This window comes from Otolemur garnettii, unplaced genomic scaffold (assembly GCF_000181295.1).
Source record: "Otolemur garnettii isolate 467f Iridium unplaced genomic scaffold, OtoGar3 scaffold00092, whole genome shotgun sequence".
NCBI lineage: Eukaryota > Metazoa > Chordata > Mammalia > Primates > Galagidae > Otolemur > Otolemur garnettii.
Window position 1 is genome coordinate 3,209,426 of NW_003852487.1, and position 21,131 is coordinate 3,230,556.

Consider the following 21,131-nt stretch of genomic DNA (forward strand, 5'->3'; position numbering starts at 1 on the left):
ATTCAGAACCCCAGCATCTCAGAGTACATTTAGGGGAAAATTGCTTTCAAAGAAACTGCCCAGAGCTTGACACAAGCCGCTGGGTTTGTCCCAGGTGATGAGGTTGAGTCAGGCTGAGTTACAGTGAAATGTGTGGAAGGGAAAATACATTTCAAATTGTGTCTGAGACATTCTTTTTCTTTTGTAGCTGGCTAAACTCTCCATAGATTTTTCCCATGAAATACTTTATACATATAAAAATATAGATGTAATGTGTCCCTGTGAGACAAAGAACAACAAAATGGACACTTGAGTGCCCAGTTAAAGCAGTGACATAATTCTTTCTATCACCCGTGTCTCCTGGGCATCCTTCTAAGGTCATGTCTCTCTGGCTGCCCCTACTGAGGGGGAGCCACATTCTGATTTTTATCAGTTCCTTGCCTCTCAGTATGCTTTTACTACATATCTGTAACAGCAGCGTTTCCTTTTGTATGCGACTTGTTTTTTTCACTCAGCATCATGTTCCTGTGGTCTTTCCATGCTGCTGCATGTGGCTATATTTCTTTCCATTTTCACTACTACAGAGTGGAATATCCAGGTTTTTATCCACTCTGTTGCCTTAGGGTAGTGTGTTTTCCAGGTTCTCGGATACGCGATGCCACCACTGAGCATTCTCACACAGGTCTCCTGGTACACATGGGTAGAGTTTTCTCCAGGGTTTATACCCAGGAGGGAAACCTGGGTTGTGTAGTATGCATGTTCAACCCCACCAGGTAAAACCAACTCATTTTCCAATCCTCAAGTTTTTTCAACCTCTAACAGGTGTCTACAGGTGCACCCCTGCAGGGGAAAAGTGCAGTATCATTCTTACTCTTTGCCTCTCAGGTGGAAACAGATGAGCTTAGATCTTGTCTCCTCACAGCTTAGGTTCTTTATAATATGAACTCTTATCCTTCACTCAGCTGCTTTGTTTTACCTATTTTTCTATCCAGAATATCCTACTCAAAATTCTACCTGCTGGAGGAGGAGGGGAGTCTCGGGGAGTCCTCGTTAAGGGGAAGTCTGGGTGGAGATCCCAGTTAGACTGGCTGTACACCCCTGAGCAAGTCTTGTAGGCCGTTTCTTGGGTTCATTGTCTACAGAACAGGGATGAGCATGTCCCTCTCTCACAGCAGGTGTGATAATTAAGTGAGATGATTTCTAGAAAGGACCAGATACAGTGCCTGCCACACAGGGCCAGCCCAGGCAGGAAGCGCATTCCATTCCTTCAGCTTCCACCCTACAGGCCTCTGTGAGTGCTGCAGTGGCTGGAGTGGGCAGCCAACTCTGGCCACCACACATTGGGTGCCTGGCAGGGCAGGGACCATGTCCTAGCACAGGGCAGGCACTTACATTGGCTATGGGAACTGGCCACCTTGCCCAGGTTTGAATTGACTACTGGTTGCCAAGCAGCTTTGCTGCACAGGGCTGTTCCTGATGCCCTAGGTGCCAATGAAATCAAGGGGTCTATGATTTCATTGCATTGTATCTGAGATGGGAGGGTTCCTTTCATCCCTGTTCTGGAAATAAGGTTTTTCCCTAGTCACTTCTGCTTGACTAACAAGCTATTCAGGAGCTGCACTGGCCATCTCAATCTCAGAGGGAATGTTTCTGTGGCACTGAGCACTCTTGGAACTGGGACTTTCCATGTGCCAGCTACAACTTCCTGCTCCATGAAGGCTGGTAAGAAATGCTTCTCAGTCCAGCCAGACCTGCCTGTCTTCCTGCCTTGAGCTGCCATGTAAATAATTCCTAGTTACATGCCTTCTGATTCCCCAAAAGGTGGAAGCCTCTTAACACCTGACTTTGGCTTCTTCTGTGCATTCACAGTGCTGGGAAAGTTTTTGCACAAAGTAGATACATTTACCAGTTAGGAGGCTTTGGGCTGCAGCTCACAGTAGACTCAACTTCACATGGCTTAGGGCGAAGGGCATTTATTATCTTACAGATGAAAGAGTCTAGAAGCAGGAGGCATCCACTGCTGGTTAACTCCAGGCCCAGGAGATGACATTAAGGACCCAGAGTCTCTCCATCTCTCAACATCTGCCATCCTGAGGGTGTTAGCATTTGCCCTCAGGTGAGTCATCAGGTCATAGGCTGGGCACAGCGACCCAAAGCATCACATACACCTTTGTACACACTAACATCCACAAGCTCAATGAAGAGTGTCCCTCTTTTATGTTCCTGTTCAAGATCAAGGAAAACCACTGGAACTGTGCCAGTGCACTTTCCTGCCGGTTACATGGGCCATAAGCACTTCATGTGCCTACTTCTTAGCCACTGGGACAGACCAAATGAGACCCACTCCTTGCAGCTTAGATGTCTGACCTCCTTGAAGCATGAGGCTGCCGATTCCTGGAAAAAAAAAAAAATTAGGATTCTATTAGCAGAAATAGTAGGAGGGTGGTATGGAGAGACACCAGCAGTGTCTGCCACCTGCTCCATTGAATCAGATTCATAGGATATCGATGCCTTAAAAATAATAAAGGCATATACATTTCCTTTCTGAATGAGAATGATCATGCTGACACATTGTCAGAACAAGCCAGTGAAGTGGGTGTATTTGTGTTGACTGGACTGCAAACCCTCACCAAGTGACCCAGGTAGCCAATGCTATGTGATAGCAAAAGGGCTTGTAGAAATTAAGACACAAGTCTCCGAAACAAAGCTGTTATTATCTATCTAAAGTTAATGAATGGGGACCCAAATACTCATTTTTAATCACTTTATATCTGGTTGTTGTTCATAACAGCAAATAGATGTTAACAAAATTCCACTTTAAATAGTTCAAATTAATGGGAAGGTTATCGAAGGCCAAGGTGTGTCAGAAACCACATTTGACCAAGACTCATGGGGATGGAGACCAAATTTTGCACCAAGAGAGGAAACCTCGCCACCCACTTCCCACGCAGCCTCATGGCCTCTGTGGTGTTGCACAGCTCCTGGAGGAGGCCAGCTCCTTCTACTGGTCCCCCTCTACTTGTCCCCCTCTGCCCTGATATCCCTGACCTTCCTGTGTCTATCTTCACTGGCTCAGCTCCAACCTCCATGGCTGTCCTGATGATATGTTCTAGCTCAATTCCCCACATTGAACTCACCCATCCCACTGCACTTGAAATCCTCAAATCCAGGAATATGACTGTTGGAACCCAGAGTGTTAACTGGTCTTCCCTGGAGCAGGACAGTTGGCTGTGGCCAGAGGGGTTATTTGGTATTAACAAGGTATATCAGGGCTCTGGCCTTCAGAGGGGATATGGTAGGAAGGCAAATATTAGATATGGTATAGGTACTGCCCTAGACTTGGCTTTAATCTCTGTTAAATTGTCTTTTCTTTTTTACAAACTACACAATACATATAAACATACTTGTTGTAAAATACTGCAACAATGTTGGCCACTAACCTCTGAACTCATCCCTTTTCCCAGATATAACCATTGTAACAATATCCTTTCAAACCTCCCTCCCTCACATACACACACTTACACAAACATCTATATAATTATAGTCTTGCTTTGTGTTGGATTATATAAATGATTGTGTACTGTATATATTCTGAAATTTACTTTTTTAAAAACAGTGTATCTTGGGGATGTTTTCATATAACCACATCTTTTTAAATGCTATATAGTACAAAAGAACCAGAAGTCTCTGCTGATAGGCAATTAGGTTGCTTCCATTTCTTCTATTGCAAACAGTGCTAAGTGTTCAGGAGAAAAACTAAGGGAAAATTAAATGTGCTACAGTATGGGAATGAATAAATTATATATTCTTATAATGGAATAATATACAATGTTAAAAGATGAATGATTAATTAAAAGTCAATTAAAAGTCACAGATTATCAAATTAACAACCTATATATTAGGTTATGTAAAACCTCTCTCTATATATATATAGATATAGATATAGATATACACATATATATATATGTATATATAAAGACTGAAAGTAAAAAAGGCAGAAAAATATATCATGCTAACGACAATTTAAGAGAGCTGGAGTGGCCAGACTAATATCAGACAAAATAGACTTTAAAACAAAAATATTACTAAGGAAGAACATTTCTTAATGATAAAAAGGTCAATTCATCGATAAGATATAACAGCTATAAACACATATGCACCTGACCGACCCCTAAATTCATGAAGCAAGGACTCACAGAATTAGAAGGAGAAATACTTAATTGGATAATAATAAATGGAGACTTTATTACCCTACCTTCAATAAAGGGTAGAACAACTAGACAGAAGACCAAGAAATAGGAGACTTGAACAACTCTATAAACAAACTAGACCTAACAGATAACATAATTGTACTACACTCCATTGAACAGCAGCAGAATAATACATTTTTCTCAAGCACACACCTAAAAAATTCCCTGGAACAGATTACGTACCAGGCCATAAAACAACCTTCAAAAGTTTGAAATGATTATGATGACACAAAGTACATTTTCCAACCACAATGTAATTAAATTGAATGTCAGTAACAGAAAGAAACTCAGGGAATTCACAAATATGGGGAAATGAAACAACACATTCCTATTAAATAACCAATAGCTCAAAGAAAAATCCACAAGGGAAATTTAAAAATCACAAGAGAATTTGAAATTAGAAAATCTGTTGTGAAAACACAACATGTCAAATATTATGGGATGCAGCTAAACTAGTGCTCAAAGGAAAAATCATAGCTATATTGCCTGTATTGACAAAGCAGAAAAGTCCAGGCTCAGTGGCTCACACCTATAACCCTAGCACTTTGAGAGGACAAGGCAGGAGGATCAAATGAGGCCAGGAATTCCCAATCAGCCTGGACAAGATAGCAAGACCCCATCTCTAAAAATAATTTTTTGTAATGATCTGGGCATAGTGTCATATGCCTGTAGTGCTAGCTACTTGAGAGACTGAGGCAAGAGGATCACTTGAGCCCACAAGTTCAAAGTTACAATAAGCTATAATCATATCACTGCACTCTAGACAGGTGATAAAGTGAAACCCTGTCAAAAAAAGAAACAGGGCAGTGTCTGTGGCTCAAAAGAATAGGGCACGGGTTCCATATACCAGAGGTGGTGGGTTCAAACCCAGCCCCAGCCAAAAACTGCAAAAAAAAAAGCAAGAAACAAAGCAGTTTGATGAAAATATTTCAAATTGTATATAAAACCAGCACATTGTACCCCTTGACTGCATTAACATACACAGCAATGATTTAATTAAAAAAAACTAACTCTAAAAAAAGATAATAAATCAACTTGTAAAAAAAAAAAAGAAAAGAAGAAAGAAAGAAAAAGAAAGAGAAGGAAAGAAAAAAGGGAAGAAATATAGATTTTAAACAAATAACCTAACCTTTCACCTTATAAAAAGTAGAAAAAGAAGAGTAGCTAACTAAACTCAAAGCAAGAAAAAGGAAGGAAATAATAAAAGACTAGAGCAGAAATAAACATACAATCAATGAGACCAAAAGCTGATTCTTTGAAATACCAACAAAATTGATAAACCTATAGCTAGACTGACTGAAGGAAAAAAGAGAATATATTCAAATTACTGGAGTCAGAAATGAAAGAGGGGATGTTATTACAGAAAGAAAAAGGATTAGGAAAGATAGTATGAGCAACTGCTGCTAATAAATAACTTGGATAAAATGACAAATTCCTAGAAAGACACAAACTATTGAAACTGGCTCCAGAAAAAACAAAAAATATAAATCTATAATAACTAAGGAAAACAAAATTTATGAAACTAATATTGTTGTCATCATCACCATCATCATTATCCACAAAGAATAGCTCATCCCTGGATATCTTCACTTGTAAATTCTACCAAACAAAAGAATAATTAATACCAATTCTTCAAAAACTCTTCAAAAAGTAGAAGAGGAAGGAATACATCCTAACTCATCCTGTGAGACTAGTATTACCATGATATCAAATCCAAACAATGATATCAGAGAGAAAGAAAACTACAGGCCAATATCTGTTTTGAATATGGATGCAAAAATAAGGAAAAAACACCCAGCTAACTGAGTCCAGCAACATATAAAATTGATAACTGAGATTTAGTCATGACTAAGTGGTATTTATGCCAGGAATACAAAGTTTGTTTAACACTGAAAATCAGTTAAGGCAATATATCATGTCAATATATACAAAAACTACATAACAATTTCAATAGATAACAAAAAAATCAAGCACCTTTTCATGACAGAAACATCCAAAAACATTATAAAAAAAGGAATGTAATGAAATTTCCTCAATCTGATAAGAGACAACTGTTTTAAAAAATCAAACACAAAAATATATACCTAATGTGATATTTCATAATGAAAGATTGGGTGCTTTCCCCTTAAGATTAAGAACAAGATAAGGATGTCCATTCTCACCACTTCTATGTAATATTGTACTAGAGGTTCTAATCAGGGCAGTTAAGCAAGAAAGAGAAATAAAAGGAATCTAGATTAGAAAAATAGAAATATAACTACAGTACAATCTCCATCATTGACCACCTCCTTACATTGACATAATTATCATAGACTGGACATGCACCACATGTACATATCAATATAGTAGGCTTCGTTCCTTATGTTGACCATCTCCATATGTTGACCAGTTTGTTACAGTCCCTTGAGTGGTCCAATTATAGAAGTTCTACTATATCTCTTTTTGCAGATGACATGATCTTTTTTTTTGTTTGTTTGTTTGTTTTGAGACAGAGCCTCAAGCTGTCCCCCTGGGTAGAGTGCTATGGCATTACAGCTCACAGCAACCTCCAACTCCTGGGCTCAAGCGAGTCTCCTGCCTCTGCCTCCCAAGTAGCTGGGACCACAGGCGCCCGCCACAACGCCCGGCTATTTTTTGGTTGCAGCCGTCATTATTGTTTGGCAGGTCCGGGCTGGGGATTCGAACCCGCCACCTTAGGTGTACGTGGCTGGTGCCTTAGCCGGTTGAGCCACAGGCGCCGAGCCAGATGACATGATCTTATGTGTAGGATTTCATAAGGCAACTACTAACAAACTATTAGAACTAATAAATGATTTCAGCAAGATTGCAAAATAAAAGATTAATACGCAAAATCAATTGTATATCTGCAGACCAGCAATGATTACTCCACAAATGAAATTAAGAAAACAACTCCCATTTACAATGTCATCAAAAACAATAAGATACTTAGGAATTAATTTAACGAAAGAAGTGCAAGACTTGTACACTGAGAACTATAAAATATTGCTGAAAGAAACTGAAGAAGATTTAAATAAATGAAAAAATATGTTATGGATTGGAAAACTTAGTATTATTATAAAGCAATACTCCCCTAAATTGATCTATATATTCAGTGGATTCAGTATCAAAAAACTGGCTGCCTTTTTGCAGAAATTGAAAAACTAACCCTAAAACTCATATGGAATTGTAAGGGGCACCTAAAGCCAAAAAAATCTTGAAAAAGAACAAGATTGGAGGACTTATACTTCACAATTTGGAAACCTACCAAAATCTACCATAATCAAGACAATATGGCACTAAAATAAGGATAGGCATATAGATCAATGGAATAGAATTGGTAGTGTGAAAACAAACACTTATATTTATGATAGATTGATTTCACAAGGGTGCCAAGACCATTCAATGGAGAAAAATAGTCTTTTCTACAAATTGTGCTAGAATTGTATACCCATACATAAAACAATGCAGTTGGCCCCTACCTCACACCATACACAAGAATTATCTCAAAATGTATCATAGGCCTCAACACAAAAGCTAACATGTAAAACTCTAAGAAAAAAAGGTAGTATGTCTTCATCATCTTGAGTTTTTTAGATTCACGCCAAAAGCACAAGTGAAAAAGCAATAAATTGGACTATATAAAAATTTAAAACTTTTGTGCTACAAACAATACCTTTAAGAAAGTAGAAAAAACAATGGACAAGATGGGAAAAAATATTCACAAGTCATATATCTGATAAGGGATTTGCATCCAGAATACATACCAAACTCCTACAACTTAATAATAAAAGACAGACAACCCAATTTTAAAATGGACAAGGGATTTGAATAGACATTTCTTAATAAACAAATGGCCAATAGACACATGAAAAGATGTTCAGCATTGTTAGTCTTTAGGAAAATGCAAATCAAAGCCACAATGAGGTACCACTTTACATCTAGTAGAATAGCTATAATAAAAAGATAGACAATAACAAGTGCTGGTGAGAATGTGGAGAAATTAAAACTCTCATACAATGCTAAAGGAAAATGATGCAGCTCTTTGTAAAACAGTTGACGGGTGTTCAAATGTTAAACATAGAGTTACCATATGGCCTAGCAGTTCCACTCCTATGTATCTACCCACGGGAAATAAAAACATACATTCACACAAAAACTTGCACATGAATGTTCATAGCACCATTATTCATAATAGACAAAAGATAGAAACAATTCAAATGTCCATCAGTGGATGAATGGATAAACTAAAAGTGGTATATCCATACAATGAAGAATTACTTGGCAATTTGAATCCCCTGATCCATAGTCAGACACATTGTCCATTGTGCCACTGGCCCTATGCTTACTTGACAATCTGAATTAAATGAAGTAGTGATATGTACTACAACATGGACAGACTTTGAAAACGTTATACTAAGTGAAAGAAGCCAGTCACAAAAGACCATAAATTTGAATGATTTTATATTTATTACATGCCCAGAAAAGGCAAATCTATAGAGACAGAAAGTAGATTAGTGGTTGCCTTAGGGGTGGGGGGGGCAGGTATTGGAGGGAAATTTGTTACGGAGTTTCTGTTTGAAATGATGAAAATGTTTTAAAATTGATCATGGTGATGGTTGTACAACTCTGTGAATATACTAAAACCATTGAATTGTACACTTAAAAAGGTGAGTTGTATCTCAATAAATTTGTTTTTTTAAAAGAAAAGTGAAGTATTGACACATGCTTCAATCTGGATGAACCTTGGAAACATTATGCTAAGTAAAAGACGCTAGTGATGAAAGACCACACAAATCTGTAGCAGACAGAAAATAGATCAGTGGTTGCTAATGAGGAAGCTGGTAGAAGGAGGTCAAGAATGACTACCTACTGGGCATGATAGCCGGTAATCCTAGTATGCTGGGAGGCCAAAGGAGGAGGATGGCTTCAGGCCAGGAGTTCTAGACCAACCTGGGCAACAGCAAATCTCCATCTCTACAAAAAGTAAAAAATCAGCCAGGCGTGGTGGTGGGTGCCTATTGTCCCAACTACTTGAGAGGCTGAAGCAAGAGAATGGCTTGAACCCAGGAGTTTGATGTTGCAGTGAGCTTTAATGATGCCACTGCACTCTAACCCAGGCAACAGAGTGAGATTCTATCTCAGAAAAAAACAAAAACGAAAGAAAAGTGACTACTAATGGGAATGGGGTTTCTTGTAGGGAGGACAGAAATATTAGATTGTGGTGATAATTGCGTACCTCACAAGTGTGTATGTGTGTGTGTATATGTATATGTATATGTATACATATGTGTGTGTGTGTGTATTTAAATGCCCAGGTGAATCAGATTGGGTACTTTTAGTTGGTTGGGAAAACAGGATATTGGCACACACAGTTGTACAAAATAAGGCAGTAAATGTAAGCAAGACAGATAAAATCCTTGGAATTTAGAGGCACATCAAATCACTTTTGTCTTTGTGTAGGTACAGGGAGGTGGTAGTTAGATAAGGCTGCAAAGAAGAAGTAACATTTAATCTGGGACTTGAAGGATGGATAAGATTTGTGCATATAGTAAGTGGCCTTTTGAGTTTGTGTTCTTTAGCATGATGCATTAAAATTCATTATTTTTTTGTGTCAGTAATTCTGTTTTCTTTTTTTAGGAGACACAGTCTCAATCTGTTGCCCAGGCTAGAGTACAGTGGTGTACTCATAGCTCAATGCAGCCTCGTACTCCTGGTCTCAAGCAGGGAGACCAGGAGTCTCTTGCCTCAGCCTCCCAAGTAGCTGGGACTACAGGCACATGCCACCATGCCTGGCTATTTTTAAAAAAAATTTTTTTTTTTTTTTTTTTGGTGGAGATGGAGTCGCACTATGTTGCCCAGGCTGTTCTTGAATTCCTGGCCTCAAGCTATTCTTCCACCTCAGCCTCCCAAATTGCTGGGATTTTAAACATGAGCCACTGCAATAGTTCATTCTTTTTTATTGCTGAGTAGTAGTCTATTGTCAGTAACACCACAGTTTATTTATCCACTCATTACTGGAGGATGATTGGGTTGTTGCTGGGTTTTGCTATTATTAATCAAGCTGCTGTGAATGTTAGTGTTGCAGATGTATGAATGCAAATTTTTATTTCTTTTGGTTCTATACCAAAGAGTGGGATTCCTGAATCATACAAGTACATGTTTAATTTTTAAGAAACCGTCTGAACATGGTGGCTCATACCTGCAACCCCAGCACTTTGGGAGGCCTAGGGAGGGTTGTTAGGGGGCAGAAATTTGAGACCAGCCTGGACAACATAGTGAGACAAGGGGCATCGTAGTGCATGCCTATAGTCCCATCTACTCAGGAGGCTGAGGCAGGACCACTGGAGTCCAGGGGTTCAAGGCTTTATGATGAGCTAGGATTGCACCACTGCACTCCAGCCTGGGTGACAGAGTAACATGCTGTCTCAAAAAAAAAAGAAGCTGTTGCTAACTATGCAAAGTGACTGTACCACTAGCAATGTATAAGAGTTCCAGTTGCTCCATATTCTTGCTAGCACTTGAGTTTTATTTTAAAAAATGTTTTAGCCATTCTTATAGGCATATAGTAATCTCCTCTACTGTTTCAATGTGTATTTTCTTTTTCTTCTTTACTTTTTTTAGAGATGGGGTCTTGCTCTCATGCCTAAGCTAGATGGAGTGCAGTGGCACGATCATAGCTCACTGTGGCCTTTAACTCCTGGCCTCAAGTGATCCAAACTTGCTTGGCCTCTGGAGTAGCTGGGACTGTAGGCACGTGCCACCATGCCCAGCACATCAATTTGTATCTTCTAAATGATTAATGATGTGGGGCATCTTTTCATGGGCTTATTTGCCATTTGCATGGTTTATTTAAATCTTTGGCCATTTTTTATTAAGTTGTGTATTTTGTTATGATGATGATGATGATTTGTTTTTATTGAGTTTTGAGAGTTCTTTATAAATTCAGGAACCAAGTCCTTTATCAGTTTTGTGTTTTGCAGATACTTTCCTTCAGCTTGTGGCTTGGCTCTTCATTTTCTTGACAATGTCTTTTTTTTTTTTTTTTTTTTGCAGTTTTTGCTGAAGCTAGGTTTGAACCCGCCACCTCCAGCATATGGGGCCAGCGCCCTACTCCTTTGAGCCATAGGCGCTGTCCTGACAATGTCTTTTTTTAAAAAACTTTATTCAAATTAATATGAGAGTATAATACTTAGGTTACATTGTTCTCACTTCCAGGGTAAAGTTCCATTTGACACCTCACAAGTTGATTAAAAGACAATGAATTGTACACAAATCAGTAATTACATGGTATGTGAATTATATCTCATGAAAGCTGTTTTTAAAAATGAATAAATTGTATCCATGTAGATAAATCTTGAAAATGTGGAGGAGGAGAAATGTATCCATGTAGATAAATCTTGAAAAATGTAGAGGAGGAGAAAGCACATTGAAAAAGGAAACCTACAGCATGACACCATTTATGTGAAGTTTTAAAACAAAAGCAATAGTATATATTGCTTGGGGAAGGAAACATTCTTAGCAAATCATAAAAACTCAGATGGAAAGGGTATACTCCAACTGTAGAGGTTTCCCTCTCGGCCCTATAAATAATCTTCTAAATTTTTTATGGCTTAACTTTCCATTGTTTATGTTTAGTATATATGGAAATGTATATTTTTTATATTCATATGCCCTTCCTTTCTTAGAGAAAAGGTAGAATGCCATATACACCTTTCTCTTCAGTGCAGTATTCTTTCTTTTAACTTAACAATATATTGTACACATCACTCCAAAGGATTTTATAGAGCCATCCCAGTAAGGCTCTTTCATTAAGCTTGTTGGGATTTATGTCTAAAAGGAGGAGGGCCAGAGATGGATGACTACATGGAGACACTGAAGGATGAGGAGGATGCCTTGTGGGAGAACGTGGAGTGCAACCGGCACATGCTAAGTCGCTACATCAACCCCGCCAAGCTCACCCCCTACCTGCGCCAGTGCAAGGTCATTGATGAGCAAGATGAAGATGAAGTGCTTAATGCTCCCATGCTGCCATCCAAGATCAACCGGGCAGGTAACCTTTAGAAGTGCTTTTGGGGAAGGGGGGCGCAACCACACGTGGCCGCATCAGGACATACCCTTCCATTAGCTGTGCCTAGGTTAGGGATTCTTAAACTGGGGTCCATAGATGATCATCTACTCTTGTCCCCCCCATCAAGCTGCCTGTGTACAGAGCTTAAAGGACCCATGAATTTGGGGTGGAGAGGAGAGGGAATCACATCTTTATTTTACAACTTAAACTGACGTTTGCATTGCTTTCAATTAAGAATGTCAGTAGGCAACAAATTACAAGTGGTGATTAGTAATCCTGTGATTTAGTCAACAATAAAAATTATAAATATCTTCATATCGCATTACAGCTGTTGCAAGTCTCTAAAAATACCATTTATGCTCATCTCTCCTTTGAAATTATAATAGTTTCTAGACCTGCCAAGAGATCTTGTTATGTAATGTATTAATAAAGCAGTACATTTATTACTGAATCACAAATTTGTTTAATATTTAATAACTGTATTTTATTATAATTGGTTTCCTTTGTAATTTAATGTTTTTTATCTTCTTAAAAGTATTATTCTAAGAAGGGGTCCTTAGGCTTTTCTAACCTGACTTGGGGGTATGGCACCTTATCAGATTTGGTAAAGATAACAGGTTTGATTTGTGAAACTTGTTTTAGTTTTATAGACATACACACATATACATAGTGTGCTAAAAAAATGTATACACATTTTAAGGGAAAAACTGTATTAAAATTATAATATTTAATATATACCAATAACGTTTGTTATCTTGTATATTGTATCTTGTACCTCTTATAATTGCAGAAGTCAAACGTGACTTCAGTATTATAATTTTAATAGCTTTCTCTTTTCTTAAAATGTGTATTCATTTTTTTGGCACCCTCTGTATGTTTATAGTCTTTCTGTATGGACATTAGGCCTTAATGTAAAGTATATTTCTAGCCAGATACAGTGGCTCACACCTGTAATCCTAGCACTCTGGGAGGACTTGTTGGGAGGATCACTTGAGCTCAAGGGTTCCAGACCAGTCTGAGCAAAACAAAACCCCATCTCTACTAAAAATAGAAGAATTAGCTGGGTGTAGTTGCAGGCACCTGTACTCTCAGCTACTCGGGAAACTGAGGCAGGAGGATTACTTGAGCCCAAGATTTTGAGGTTGATGTGAGCTAGACTGAGGCCGTGGCACTCTAGCCTAGGTGACAGAACAAGACCCTGTCACCCCCCCCCAAAAAAAGTATATTTCTTTTTGTGGATCACAGTTTAAAAGGTTTGAGAATTACTGTCCCCTAGCATGGCTGGCAATAAGCAGTTCATAAGCTGAGACTCTTGCGTCAATGGCAGACATTGCTTATCAATCACAGTATGAGTTCCCACTGAGCTTGCCATGTAACTTTGGAATCCTTCTTAAAACAGTGCTCCAGACAGCTTCACCAAACAATCAGGGTTGATACAACATAAAACTTATTATGTCTGTAATACAGAAAAAGGTAGTTTTAGGACCTCGATAAAGATAAAGCTGAAAATAAAATGCTTAAGGAAGGACCAAGAAATATAAGCAATAAGTAAAACTAGTAGTATAGATGCTGGAAACTGCTAGGGAAATTACATTTAGGTTAAAGATGTTTTCGGACTCTAATAATCCCAAAGAAGAACATGGAATATGCCTACTTCCCAAGACTTTTCCTACCTCCCCAACTAAATATTTGCCTCCTTGCTCTGAATCCCAGAGAACCACATATTATCCCATAACTGTTATTGTGCCTCCACCCTCCCTCAGTCACAGGAGAGCTGGTGCCTGTATAGTTCATTTTAGCTGTGGTCAATTAGGAAGCCCTTTGAAATGAATGATTTCCTGTACTGCAATTCCATTTACTCTAGTTCTACCAATTTATTATAGAAAGGAAATGAACACTCACTGAACTACCTAAGCCCTGGCACTGTGAGTTACATTATCTGGACTTTGAGATACAACTAAAGAGTGATAGAATGTGGTGAGATTGTATTACAGTTTATTGAGGGCTCTAAGTTTAGGATAAGACCAGACTTGGAGACTTGCATCCATTCACACATGTATTTTTCTCACAGAGAGATTTGGTCTTTCCCCTAGGCCGATTGTTGGACATTCTACATACCAAAGGGCAAAGGGGCTATGTGGTCTTCTTGGAGAGCTTGGAGTTTTACTACCCAGAACTGTACAAACTGGTAACTGGGAAGGAGCCCACTCGGAGGTTCTCTACTATTGTGGGTAAGTGGCTTTGCCATCAGCAACATATGCACTCTTAATAGGAGGTGTGTGTATATGTGTGTCTTCTCAGCAGAGGGACAGCTCTAAGCCTGTGACATGTTGGACCTGGGGGCTGCCAACCACTTATTTTGCCTAATGATGAAATTCAGTTAACAGAGGGACAAACAAACAGGGGACAAAAGAAGTGAAAGGTGCTAGAGTGGAACAAAACTTTATTCTACCCTATGGATCTTGTCCTCGCTTTGGCTGCTCTTTTGCCAGTGTCCTATGGGCCAAAGTCCTTGGACATCTTATCTTAATTTTCCCTCCTAAACAATATTCAGTGTTCTCTCCATCTCTACCACTACCTCCAATCCAGACCCCCATAATCCATCAACTCCCTACATTAATTCCTGATCTGTTCCAGGATTTTCACCATTCTTCTCATTTTCCATTACTTCCTTGTAAATACTCAGGGCTTTAATGCAGCCCACAAAGACCATACATGGTCCAGTCCTTTTTTTCTCTCTCTCCTACACGCTCTCATAGGTCCCTTCGCCTTTACATTGTGAAATTCTCAGCCTGTTGCATTTGTGGGTGATCACTGATTTTTTTTTAAAGTCTGTCTCTCACTACACCATAATCTCTACCGTGACCAGGGCTGTTCTGCTCTGAATCCCCACGCTAATAGGTAGCAGGAGCTCAGTAAAATGCTGGTGCGTGAATGAGTGAACGAATGACACCTGCCTGCGTCTGGAACCTCCTTTTCCCATTCCCAGCCCTCAGGCCTGACTGGGTGCCCCCTCTCCACAGTGGAGGAGGGCCATGAGGGCCTCACGCACTTCCTGATGAACGAGGTCATCAAACTGCAGCAGCAAATGAAGGCCAAGGACCTGCAGCGGTGTGAGCTGCTGGCCAAGTCTCGGCAGCTGGAGGACGAGAAGAAGCAGCTGACGCTAACCCGGGTGGAACTGCTGACCTTCCAGGAGCGGTACTACAAGATGAAGGAGGAACGAGACGGCTACAACGACGAGCTGGTCAAAGTGAAGGATGACAATTACAATTTAGCTCTGCGCTATGCCCAGCTCAGTGAGGAAAAAAACATGGCGGTGATGAGGAGCCGAGACCTCCAACTCGAGGTGAGGGGCACCTGGGGGCTACACAGCCCAGCTGAGCAAGGGGGAAACAAACGTCAATGGGGCTCAAGACCCCCACATGAGCACGTGCAGACACACACTCACAGACGCCCAAGCTTGGTGCCCAGCCAGCTGAGGCGGAACAGAGGATGCGGGTCTTAGGCCTAGATCCACCATACGCATGCGTGCATTTCCAATAGTGCTCAGCGCCACTGGCTCAGCTGCCTCAAGCTGCTATGCGCATGTGCAGACAAGTACGCGTGGACCCGTGCTTAAGGCCCAGATCCGCTCTGGCCATGCACATGCAGAGCCTCTGGCTTAGTCCGCTAGATCAGCAATGCGAACTTCTTGGGGCCAGGACTCTGACCTTCATCATTGTATCCACAAAGCTCAGCATGGTGCCTGGCCCAGTGGGATAGTCGATACATCTACCCCTGGAGGACCCACCCACTAAATGATTGACTTCGCTAATGAGTTTACCTATGAAATGGAGAAAGGGACGGGGATTTGCTTCACTCATTCATTCTTTCTTTCTCTGTGTTGAGTGCCACCACGCACCAGGCTCTTTTCCAGGGATATATAACTCAAGACTAAGTCCATGCAGTCATGAAGCTCACATTGTAATCGGAAAACAAATACATAAATGCCTGGTAGTAGTAAGTGCTGTCAAGAAGAGAATACAGAGTATGAGGCCAGAGAATGAGGGCTTCTGTTTTAAATAGGTTGGTCAGGAAGGGTCTCTGAATAGAGAACACATGAGCAGAGATCTAAAGAAAGTGGGGAAGGGTGGTGCCTGTGGCTCAAGGAGTAGGGCACCGGCCCCATATGCCAGAGGCGGTGGGTTCAAACCCAGCCCTGGCCAAAAACTGCAAAGAAAGAAAGAAAGAAAGAAAGAAAGAAAGAAAGAAAGAAAAGAAAATGGGGAAGCAACCATGCAAGTCTCAAGGGGAGAGCACATGCAAAGGCCCTACGTATAGAGCAAGCGTTTTTATTATTTTATTCTGAGAAATGGCAGGACAGCCAGTGAAGCTGGAGCCAAATCCTCACATGGTTCAAAAGGAGTTGGGAGAGATGGCCAGGGTCCAGATTATGAAGGAATAGTAAGAATTTTGGAATTTATTCTAGTCGTGATGGGAAGCCACTAAAGGATTGAAAGCTGAGGAGTGGCAATTGATTTATATCTTAGAAGGATCACTCTAGCTGCTGGGTGGAAAATGAACTCTGAGAATATTTATTAAGCAGCTGCCATGTGTAAGGCACAGTGCTAAGCGCTGTGGGAGACACATGGATAAATAACCTAAGCTCTGCTCAGGTCACTTACAATTTAGTGAAGCAGACAGATCAGTAAACAATCCCCTAGAATTCAGGTGAATTGAGTCAGCGGTATAACAGGCAACAGAGTGTTTTCTTAAGAAACTGAGTTTTTAAGTCTGATAGTTTTGAGTTCGAATCCTAGCTTCTCTCTTTACCACTTACTTAGCCGTTGTCCTCAGTTTCCTCATTTGTAAGTGGCAATAATGAAACTAATACTTCTGCCTAGGATTGCTGAGATAGTGAACCATAAGTGTTTGGCAGAGTGGCTGACCCAGTAAGCACCCCACAGTGCTGGCACTCCATGGCCTCTAGTGTGGAACTCAGGATCGGGGCATAGCATAGGATATTTGAATTGGTCTTTGATGCTGAGGCTTTTCTTTTCTTTTCTTTTCTTTTAATCTCTTTTTTGCATGACCAGGAGGAGAAGTTTCTGTGCTGTTTTACCTAGTATTTGGAGAAGTTAAACTGTGGCAGGGACTTATAATTTCCCAGAACTTGTTCCTGTCTTACGTTTCCCTGGAGATATGTTAATAGTGAAAAAGCCTGTATAGAACTGGAAAGAACATCTGGCCAAAGTCCCTCCGTCATGTTGCAGCCCCAGGCAGCTTCCCTACATGCCCCTTCCTTATCTCAGGCCACTGGGGTGCAGGGCAGGGCAGTTCTTTCCTTGCTAAAGCCACCGCCCTTTACCTGTCAGGTTTCGGAAACTATTCTCCCTACAAGCCTAGATTTGAAAGAGATTCCTTCCCCTTTGGTGCCTCCTTTGCAGCCCTTGAGCACAGCCTTCTTGTTTGGAGTATTTTCCCAAAGCAAATCAGTTTGGGAAAGCAGACAGGCTTAGTCATAAAGGTAAAAGCAGTTTTCTGCTAGTCTTAGTTTTTTTCTCTTAAGGGTGAAAATCAGCACATCTTCACTTGTCTGTCCCATTTCCAGATGCAGTAGCTCCCTCCTCCAGGAAGCTGCTTTTTCTGGCATATATCTGGGCAGGTCCTTTCAGCCAGAGATCCTACAAACTTACAGTCTGATGGATGTCAGGCTGGGGATATTTTTGTTTTGCTTCAGGTTGGCGTTGTTTTGTTTTGTTTCTAGCAGCAATGCCATTTGTTCAAATAAAATCTTATGTGAAGTCCAAGAAGATAAAACATACAAACAGCTTCTCTGGGGAATAAAGTTGGTGCAGGAAAGGGAGCCCAAAATCCTGACTTCCTGACCCTGTTTTCATTCCTTTTGATAACCCTGTGCTTCTTCACGGAATCTTTGAGTTCTGAGGATCAGAATTAGAAACATGTTTATAAAAAGGCGTTGACATGTGTAACATACCTTGAGGAAACATTAGGTTGAGTGTCTTTTCTCCTAATCTATAACCTGTTCCACACCATAAAAGTTACCTGAGGGGATTTTCTCTGAGACATATCGCCACTTTAAAACTATTCCAAATTGACTAACCAGGGACTCTCCATCAATAAGGAGATAGTGGTTTGTTTCACTGGAGAAAGTTTCTTTGAGTCCTTCTCTGCTACCTGCTAGAAGGAGGGAGGGCACACACAGCTTATGCTAGAAGTCCGATGGGATCTGGGGACACATTGCGTTTCCTGAATGTTCCTTGCCAGCTGCATTTTCCCCTGGGGACCCTTGGGGTGTTTCAGATCGATCAACTAAAGCACCGATTGAATAAGATGGAGGAGGAATGTAAGCTGGAAAGAAACCAGTCACTGAAACTGAAGAATGACATCGAGAATCGGCCCAAGAAGGAACAGGTTCTGGAGCTGGAGCGGGAGAATGAGATGCTAAAGACCAAAAACCAGGAGCTGCAGTCCATCATACAGGTGAGGGCCTGGGCAGGTGGGGGGGGAGACTGAAGGGGGATGAAGATACCTGGTGGGTGTGTGTCCCAGGGCCCCGCCTCCTCGCTGACTGCAGAGTCACAGATATGCATATCACCCCTGAGTACCTTAGTTGTTCATTTGTAAAGAAGCAACCACCCACCCACTGGTTGAGAAGTGACACTCTGTGAGATAATACTTGAAGCTTTCCATTGCCACCATGTATGTGGAAATCAGTGCCCTGAGCACTGTGAAAAGACAGAAGTCCATCCAAGAGACCTAACTTGCTTGTAAAGATTTGAGGAAACTTTAAGGACAATTTAAACTCAACTTTAATTCTTTGCCGCTTGTTCACACACACCCCCGCAGTTGTCAGCACAGGATCGTTTGTGGGTGTGGAGGAGGAAGTTACTTAGGAATAACATCCCAAAACACATCTTAGGGAAGGAAACAAAACACCTCCCCTATTTCCTCTAAAGACATTTCCCCCAGGATTGACTGCCTGGGGTTTCAGATTCTGTTTTGGTGCAAAGTATGGGTCCTGGTTTAATAGGAACAGATTAGGTGATATTTTAGGGGTGGCTGGAAAGTAAATCAGCCGTCCCTTTGTTGTCACCTGTGCAGTGTGTTGGGGAGCAGCAACTTCTTCTCTGGGCTCCCATAAGAGCTGGGCAGAACAATAGGCTCAGGACATTCTTGAGCAGATGCTCCTGAGCAGAAGCGGGTTTTCTGCTTCTTCCAGGTGATAAACTTCTTTTTTTTTTTTTTAATTTCTTATAGCATAACTATGTACATTAATGCAATCATGGGGTACAGTGTGCTGTTTTCATATACATTTTGAAATACTCTCATCAAACTAGTTAACATAACCTTGATGTCATTCTCTTAGTCATTAAGTTAAGACATTCATACTCTGGTTTTAGAAAGATTCACTTGTACCCTTGTAAGATAAACCAGATAAACTTCTTAAATGATAAACTGCTTAGAGACCCCCAGGGACGTTTCTCCTCTGCCTTCCTGTTACAGAACCCTCTGCTGTGTCAGTATCTGTTGCTGGCTTTTCTGTCCCCTGCCTTCCAGAACCACCTTGCTCCCCACTCCTCACCCTAATGCTATCAAACTTCCTTCCAGGCTGGTAAGCGCAGCCTGCCTGACTCAGACAAGGCCATCCTGGACATCCTGGAGCACGATCGCAAGGAGGCCCTGGAGGACCGACAGGAGCTGGTCAACAAGATCTACAACCTGCAGGAGGAGGTTCGCCAGGCAGAGGAGCTGCGGGACAAGGTACGTGGGGTGGTGGCCCCAGCCAGTGCCTCGTGCAGGTCCCCTTGCATCAGCAGGCACTGACGGATGTGGGTCAGCAGGACCTCCTGACCTGCACTCCTTCCAGGGGACTAGGTCTGACCCATGGTATCGATTCCTCTCCTTCCCAGCACCCAACCTCCTTTCAGTTCTGCATGAATAACTGTGTTAGCACCAGTCCTCCCCTCCTCACCAAAGGCCACAGGAGTCCAACACAGGATCTTCCTGGTCCCGTCCTCTCCTCCTGACCTGGCTCATACAAGGCCCATGACAATGCTCAGGTGGTTGTCCCACTATTGCAATCCCTTCCACACAGACAGCTGGCTCTCAGAGGGACAGGTCACATCCTGACCATAATGGCTTAGGGAGGACAAGCCAGCTCCAGCCAGCGGGAAGGCATGACCAGAAAACAGCGGTCATCCTCGACCTATTGATCGCCTAATGCATGTATTGATTTCTCCTTTTCGCTCACAGTACCTGGAGGAGAAGGAGGACCTGGAGCTTAAGTGCTCAACCCTGGGGAAGGACTGCGAGATGTACAAACACCGCATGAACACCGTCATGCTGCAGCTGGAGGAGGTGGAGCGGGAGCGGGACCAGGTGCGGGCAACACTGGAGCACAGGGACCCAAGGCCACTCAGGAGGAGCCAGGGCCCAGGCCACAGGGCTGGTTGGGGTATTTTGTCTAGTGTAAAGACACTGACTATGCAGGGATTGCCCGTGAATCCATCTTTTGTATTTCTATTCCAAAGATAAATTCTAGCCTAAGAGACTTTTGGAATTCACAGGGTCTTAGCTGGGCTCTGACAGATTCCACAACCAAGCATGGTCCTGAAATGCCTAGTCCCTGGAATGGGAGGGACAGCTACAGACCCCAGCCTTGTGAGGCATACCCACCAGCGAGCTGCCATAGAAACTCCCAGGCTTCAGTACTCTCATCTGTAAAATGGGGTTAAATACAGTTGCAGTGCCTTGGGGGCAGGGTGTGGGCTCCTGGAGATGCCATATCAAAGCTTTCAACATAGTGTTCCCCATGTGGTAGGGCTGGA

General features: G+C 41.5%; 1 protein-coding gene across 1 annotated transcript in view; it reads left to right on the top strand.

Moving 5' to 3' along the window:
* The window catches only part of CARD11 (caspase recruitment domain family member 11), a 54,807-nt gene that overhangs the window by 9,781 nt on the left and 23,895 nt on the right, over nucleotides 1-21,131 (top strand). Inside the window, exons 3-8 of the mRNA XM_012808691.2 lie at nucleotides 12,067-12,279; nucleotides 14,391-14,528; nucleotides 15,321-15,646; nucleotides 18,604-18,783; nucleotides 19,912-20,064; nucleotides 20,557-20,682. Coding sequence (XP_012664145.2) covers nucleotides 12,067-12,279; nucleotides 14,391-14,528; nucleotides 15,321-15,646; nucleotides 18,604-18,783; nucleotides 19,912-20,064; nucleotides 20,557-20,682 — 1,136 coding nt within the window. The remainder of the gene's footprint in view (nucleotides 1-12,066; nucleotides 12,280-14,390; nucleotides 14,529-15,320; nucleotides 15,647-18,603; nucleotides 18,784-19,911; nucleotides 20,065-20,556; nucleotides 20,683-21,131) is intronic.